Source organism: Neoarius graeffei, chromosome 9 (assembly GCF_027579695.1).
Source record: "Neoarius graeffei isolate fNeoGra1 chromosome 9, fNeoGra1.pri, whole genome shotgun sequence".
Taxonomy (NCBI): domain Eukaryota; kingdom Metazoa; phylum Chordata; class Actinopteri; order Siluriformes; family Ariidae; genus Neoarius; species Neoarius graeffei.
Window position 1 is genome coordinate 45,092,730 of NC_083577.1, and position 7,663 is coordinate 45,100,392.

Below are 7,663 nucleotides of genomic sequence, written 5' to 3' on the forward strand. Positions count from 1 at the left end.
AACATTCCTATCCCTAAACTTGAGCAACTTGTCTCCTCAGTCCCCAGACGTTTACAGACTGTTGTAAAGAGAAAAGGGGATGTCTCACAGTGGGAAACATGGCCTTGTCCCAACTTTTTTGAGATGTGTTGTTGTCATGAAATTTAAAAATCACCTAATTTTTCTCTTTAAATGATACATTTTCTCAGTTTAAACATTTGATATGTCATCTATGTTCTATTCTGAATAAAATATGGAATTTTGAAACTTCCACATCGTTGCATTCTGTTTTTATTTACAATTTGTACTTTGTCCCAACTTTTTTGGAATCGGGGTTGTATGTATATAAACTAAAAAAATTGTTAACTATTTTGTCTCTCTATCTGTTTATTAATTAACTATTTTGCCTCTCTCATATCTATCTATCAACAAAAAAATTAACTATTTTCTCTCTCTCTCTCTCTCTCTCTCTATATATATATATATATAGAGAGAGAGAGAGAGAGAGAGAGAGAGAGGGCAAAATAGTTAATTAATCAAAGCATGAGGCGGCTAATACACGCCAGAACTAAAGGGACTTGAGCAAGACGGATGGTTACTAGGCAACGCAAAACCTGTTCAGCCAATCACAGGCTCGCAGAGAGCATCCGAGGGGGTGGAACCCCGTGTGTATTTACACTCCTAGAGCTGGAAGAGCTGTGTTCTTTCACTTCCGGCAGTCTGTGGGAAATAATATGCTCCAAACAATACAGTAAAAACCAGCCGACCTAAAGCTCTTTAATCTGAATTATACAAAGCCAAGGCTTAGAAATATAGTGCGTCATCGGGAAAGGCGGATCTTTTTTTTTTAAATATGTTTTTACCCAGCATGCTGTTCGGCCTATAAGAAGGCGAGGCAGCGCTGTGGAGTCAGAAGAGCAGAAATTTACCCGGAGCGGCGAGCTGCCCAGCGCGTGGATGGAGCCGCAAAACTTTAGATAACGGCCCTGCTTTCTTTTTTCCCCCCCTTTTATTTCTTTCTCTCCACTCTTTCATTTGAGCGCTTCAAGTGGATCCGGAGTTGACAGCAGGTTTGAGTATATATTTGTATCCATGCTTTCTCTCTCTCTCTCCCACGTTTGAGCGATTCTCTCTCTCCCTTCCTCTGCTTTACGCGTCATGAGTGTAAAAAAAGTGTCTTCACTTGGCTGTGTGTGTTACTCCGACACTTTCACGGTGCTGGTGAAGTGACAGAATGCTGCTATCGGACTCTCTGGATCCGAACTCACCAGTATGGTTTGGTAAAGTGGTCACATGTCTATCTGTGTGAAGACACTCTTCCTCACTGTGTGTCTGAAGCTCCAGCTCGTATAGTGATGAGGATGAGTGTTAGTCGGCAGCTTCAGCAGTCCGCCTTCTCCCTCTCTCTCTCCCTCTCTCTCTCCCTCTCTCTTTTTTCTCTGGAGGTTTTATTCTAAAGCCAGTTAGGCTGTGTGTGTGTAGTAATGGTGGAAAGCTCGCGCAGCAAGCGCGTGCTCGTCTGTTCAAAGCGCGTGCTCGTCTGTTCGAAGCGCGTGCTCGTCTGTTCAAAGCGCGTGCTTCTAAACAGGCTTATCAACATATTTCCCTTTTCATTTAAAACAAATGGGAGTTTCTGTTCAGGGTCTAAATTTACAGAAAAAAAAAGATTTCCGTGTGGAGCCCGGTGTCGGAGAGCTGTCGGTTGTTACTGAAAGCTGCTTGGCCTTTGTGGGAGTTGGTGTGGGGGGGGGGAAGAAGCTTCTCTTCTCTCACTGCTCTGTTCCAAAGTTTACATGTTTATCTGCATGTCACAGCCGTTTTGTTCATTATAATTTTCCTAGGAGTGTTATCACTACTTCTATTATGTAATCCTGATGTGTGGTTTTGTTTTTCTGGTACTGTCACATGCATACAATTAGCCATATAACCCCTCTTTTTTTTCCCTTCATTAGTTTCTTTGCAAGAACCCTGAGGATGGCGAGCATGGCCGAGGCCTCAAACAGCAGCAAGCGTGTCCTTACTTGGGAGCAGGTGAGCCGATTAAATGAGGTACTGAGCGAGCCGGTGCCGGTTCACGGCAGAGGCAACTTCCCCACGCTGGAGGTGCGGCTGAAGGAAATCGTCCAGAAGGTGCGCAACCGGCTTGAGCAGAGTGGCATCAAAGTCAGCGATGTCCGCTTAAATGGTTCCTCTGCTAGTCACGTGCTGGTGAAGGACATTGGCTGGAGCTACAAAGATCTGGATGTCATCTTCAGAGTTGATCTCCCCCATGAGACGGAGTTCCAGCTCATCAAAGATGTCGTGCTGAGCACTTTGTTGGACTTCCTGCCGGAAGGGGTTAACAAGGAGAAGATTACACACATGACCCTGAAGGAGGCCTACGTGCAGAAACTGGTCAAAGTGTACACAGAGCAGGACCGCTGGTCCCTTATCTCCCTGTCCAACAATAACGGACGCAATGTGGAGCTCAAGTTCGTGGATTCGATCCGCAGGCAGTTTGAGTTTAGCGTGGACTCCTTCCAGATAATTTTGGACTCTGTGCTGTCTTATTATGACTTCTCAGAAAAGCCGATGTCTCAGCATTTCCACCCTAGTGTGGTGGGGGAGAGCATGTATGGTGACTTTGCTGTGGCTCTAGACCACCTCAGGAACAAGCTGATTGCCACCAAAAGGCCAGAGGAGATCCGTGGAGGTGGCTTGCTGAAATATTGTAACCTGTTGGTGAGAGAGTTCAGGCCCACAGACGAGGAGGAGTTCAAAGCGTTGGAGCGCTATATGTGCTCACGCTTCTTCATTGATTTTCCTGACATTGGCGAGCAGCAACGGAAACTTGAGGCCTACCTGCAGAGTCACTTTGTGGGTGAGGAGAAAAGCAAGTATGACTACCTCATGATCCTGCGACGGGTTGTGAACGAGAGCACAGTCTGCCTCATGGGACATGAGAGGAGGCAGACACTTAACCTCATCTCACTCACAGCGTTCCGGGTGCTTGCAGAACAGAATGTCATACCGGATGCCTCTAATGTGACCTGTTACTACCAACCAGCACCTTATGTCCGTGACCTGAACTTCAGTAACTACTATGTGGCCGCTTGTAACCAGTCCATTCCAACATGGCTACCATGTAACTAAGGCTCTCAACTGATGCTTTATTAATGAAGGAAATGAGCAGCTGTGTGGTGGAGTGGTTGTTTCCCTGTGTGGGCATAAAGGATATTTAAAAGGACAAGCATTCGGGTCTATATTTGTTGGTTTTTTTTTTTTTTTTTTTTTTTTGGGGACTCTGCTGAATTATCTGCCAATGTGTCAAGACCTTTTTTGGATTCAAAGTAATATATATATTTTTAGAGTTTGGATTATCTATATTGGAGGGGAAATCAAATACTCCCTTAAATTTGTTTCACAGATTTTGTTGCCTTTCTGTTCCTAATCTGAGTAATGAAATTTTTGCGACCTGATTATTGTGCCTTATCCCTCTCTAATGTATTAAATACTTGTCTGTAGGAGGAAAAGATGTAGGAGGCAAAGATTTCTCAAAGGACAGTGTTTTTTCTTGTGATAAAACAGAAAATGTAGAAAAAAAACCCACAAAATGTTATACAAATTGGAAAAAAAATATATATTTGGGGTGACATGTAAGCACAGGCTTGAACAGAAATTCCAGTGTGCAATTAGGAGGGTTTTCCCCCTTTCTTGTTCATTTTTTTTCTTTTTTTTCCTTTTTTTTTTTACTACTGTGAGCTGCTAATATCCTTAAGAGCTTTCAGTTTGAGCATTTTAACTTTCTGTTTCTCAGCTAATCATAACCAGGGTTGTGAGGTAAAGGATGCTGCACGTTTGTTAAATACAGATGTTGAAAGTACAGTTTACATGGCATTTGTTTGAGTGTGCTTCAGCCACGTACATCGTTTGCATGCAAAAATATATTTTTAGTATTCCAGTACAAACTTCAGAAAGTTCTGTCTACACAGCTGGAAGGTGTAAAGCTTTTTAGTCGAGCGTTTCCAGGCACTGCGAGTTCGTCAGTTTTAGGACAAGTCAGAGTTGTAGAGGGTGGGGTCCCCCTTTCCTTAAGGGTAACAATGCAGGGAACTCTTCAGAAGCTAACTTCTCATCCTTCTGTGTTTTTTAATATGGATAATGTAATGTCTGCCAGCAAGAGGACAAGGTTGCCTTTGAGTGACTTCTGCATGCAGTTTAATTCTAAATGAGTGTACATGTGAGCAAGAGCACGGCTGTGACGCCCCTTTTCCTTAAAAGGATAGTGTTGGGTGTCCAGTGCTCTTGAGTCTTGTAGTGATCCTTAGCAGGCTTCGCATTGCTGTGTAACAAGACTCCAAACTGGTGTTGCATGGCTCTAAAATTATCTTAAGAGGCACAGGGCAGAATATGTCTATGCTGGAGGGAGGTGGGCAGGGTTTTCTGCTGTCATTAACACCTTACATGTGCTTCTGCTGTTCTTGCTCTTCATACAGATGCATGCTGAACCCTTTTCTGGTCATTGGAGCAGGGCCCCATTCACAGAAACATTACAGTGGCCCTAGGTAGAGTCCAATTATGGATTTTACCTCTGGGATGGTTCATGTTGCATGCCCTCAACTTTAACATGATGTCTTTAACTTATGCTTGTCACTAAACTCTGTCTGAAAGAATTTAATTCTGAACCAACAGCTGTTCCGTATTTTCTCCTTTCTGCTTACTCTGCATCTGTGCACTGTCTAAACAGTTGATAACCTGGAGAGCCACGTTCGGCCTTTTATCTGCTTCACGCACAGACTTTGAGGGAAGATGGGACAGGGTGACTGTAGCCTCTGCCAGTTGTTGTCGCACCCCTGGGTCAGGACATATTGAACTTGGGTGCCTTTTTTTTTTTTTTTTTTTGTGGGCAGGGTATGATTTGTGGAAATTTAGACTGTGGACCAATGGCTGAACTGGTAACAAAGCTCTGAAGTCCCTTGACTTTTGTAGCAGTTAGTGGTGGTAAGTTTATAGCTGGGTGTGAAAAAGCCATTGACTTAAATGTTCGTTTTAAACTGTTCAGAAAATGGCAACTTAATTGAGGGGCTGGTTTTTTTTTTTTGGGAGGGTTGGGGATTGGTACAGGGTATATTATGGATCTAGACATTTTGGTGTCCTGTCATGTGACAAGTCAGTTTATTTTATATTGATGTCCTCTCTCAAACCTTACACCCCACTCTTCTTAAACCTAGTTGTCTAGTCATTCCATTAATAGATTTCTTCTTTGCTCATGCTTTAAATGCCACCAAGCAGGGCACAATTGGGCATCTGACCAGTTATTGCTAAATACCTCACATACCCAAGTTTATAAATGCATATGCGATCTTGTTTGCACTCCAAACCCTAAGTAGCTGTGTAAGTGTATAAGCTCTAACACATTGGGTGAGGCTGAGAATGGATCCTGGACAAAGGGCTGCTGTGTTTGAGTTATTTAACTTGCATTCTGGCTAGAAATGTTACTTTTCTCCTGTGAGTGATGGGATCTACTTAATGGAGTATGTAGATGTCTGCTTCCTAATGTGTTAATTTCTCAGATGTCTGTGGTCCTAATTCCATAAAGCAAACCCAAGTATGTTACTCAAATTATTTGCTAAATTTTGTGGAAATCAATTCAAACAGCTTGATAGGTTTTAGACCATAGATGTGATCTATAGATGCAGCATTTCCTTAATCTGCACAGCTTGAGCATTTGTAGCTGCCATTGTGCACATTTTATCTTGTCTAGGTGAACTTCACCCAGATAAGGCTTGGCATGATGGGGCTTGACTGGGCACCTATTTAAAGGTTCAGTATACAGAAGTGTGTGGGGGGGGGGAGATGGCATTTGAAATGGATTCATACGTAGTGTTAATACTAATGCATAAGTATTTTGGTTTTTTGGCTGTTTTTTTTTCTTCCCCGTTTGAACATTCTCTTTCCTGTCTCTGTGAACAAAGATGAGCTTTGCTTGTACTGTTGCGCTGTGGCTCAAAGCATCTGTATCATTTGTTTCTGTGCCTGGGGAGGACTTCCCTGGGTTTGGACAATTGTCTAAAGTTTTGCTGATGTTGGAGGCTTTTTTTTTTTTTTGGATCCTTTGCCAGATGCTAATGACTTGTAGGATATGCAGTTTTTGTCTGACTGTGCCTATGATTGAGTGAGCTGAAGAGCTTAAGATGTGGATTTTTTTTTTTTTTTTTTGGAGGGGAGCTTTTGTCAACTTGGTGTGTTGTGGTTTATTAATGTTTCGCATTGTCAGTTAATTTGAGCACTTTTTACCTCACTTAAATTTTCCTTTGGATGGAGTTGAACATCAGGAAAATGTGTATGAAGAGGGGGAAAAAAAAAAATAAAGTATTAAAACCCCATTTTGATGCAGCTTGTGTTCATTTCCAGACACGTGCAGGTTAACTTGAATGTACTGGTAGTTAGTGATGTGGCAGTTCTGCTGGACGTGCAATTTGGTGCACAAACCAGCACTTCAGGTCTGGGGTGGGATTCCCAAAAGCCTCTTAACACTAAGAGCATCTTAACTAGGACTGAGGTGGTTCATTGTTGCTTGCTCTACCATTTAACGATCTTTGTGCTACGATGCATTTGGGAAACTGACCCCAATTGGTAGTGGGGTGTTTTTTGGAAAGACTGATCTGAGTAATTGGGGTGTGTAATAGTTACTGGTTCCAAATTCTTGAAAAAGAGGTCACGCTACTGGAGCATGTCTTTCTTCACATACCTCTCCAGGACACTTGGGAATTGTCTGGTCTCCAGCAGAGCTTCGTTATGGCCTTGCACCATTTCCCACTGCCATGCCACAACACAAAGCTATGAGTCAGCAAGCTGGTAACAGAGTGCTGTTAGGTCTGTCTTGCATTGATTTATTTTTAAAACTCTATCGTGTATGTATGATTTGTATGTATTGCTAATGAGCTGGTACGCTTAGAATACAAGTTAACCTTGTCTGAGGTTAGAAGTCATTTTACAAGTGTGAGAAGCTTTCTATCACAATACAATCCAAAGTTGAAAAATGGTTAACAGTACACACTAGGATTACTTTAAGCTGGCAGTGAGTACTGTGCATTGCACTCATCTGTTTTTACTTATGAATAAGCTGTAAGCTGCTGTTATTTCTAAGATAGTGTATCTCTATTCTCAGTTTTATTACTTCAATGACAAAGCAGTCCTAAAAATTCCTGATTGCTCTGTTGTCAACAATCAACAAAACTAGACTGAATTCCAGTTTTTAAATGTCATTTAATTAAACGGCACCCGGAAAATGACATTTAAATGGATTGAGTAAATGTGTCCATGTTTCTGTTGGGATTGGGTGCATTACTCAGTAATGTTACTGTAAACTTCCATTCTGGGGTAGACCAAAATGGTTTCTGTAATACTTTGACAGGCATTTCCATTTTATTAGAGCTCTGAGACAGCTCTCCCAACTCAACACCATGCCAGAAGAACTTGCTTGCTCTAGCCACTGTATCATTTCTTCTCCCTGTGTGTTTAAAGGAACACTCCAGCATTTTTGTCAATGTCACACCTGGAAACAGATCACAATTGTGATGTTTCCCTGTACCTGTTTAAATTCAGTTTGGATGGTGTAGACCAAGTTCTAAATCTTTGGAGACTGCAGTGCTGTTAAATTCTCAAATCTGATTGGTCTAGAACAGCATGGCTTGGACTGGCT

At 42.2% G+C, this 7,663-nt stretch overlaps 1 protein-coding gene across 1 annotated transcript; it reads left to right on the plus strand.

Moving 5' to 3' along the window:
• Positions 1–740: 740 nt before the first annotated feature.
• tent5c (terminal nucleotidyltransferase 5C) lies at positions 741–6,643 on the plus strand. The gene is made up of 2 exons (XM_060929578.1): positions 741–1,049; positions 1,932–6,643. Exon 2 carries the CDS (start codon positions 1,954–1,956, stop codon positions 3,109–3,111), a length of 1,158 nt encoding a protein of 385 aa, XP_060785561.1. The 5' UTR covers positions 741–1,049; positions 1,932–1,953; the 3' UTR covers positions 3,112–6,643.
• Positions 6,644–7,663: the final 1,020 nt, after the last annotated feature.

Bases quoted from the DNA above. Each gene is read 5' to 3' on its own strand.
- tent5c (XM_060929578.1), top strand. From the start codon at position 1,954: ATGGCGAGCATGGCCGAGGCCTCAAACAGCAGCAAGCGTGTCCTTACT.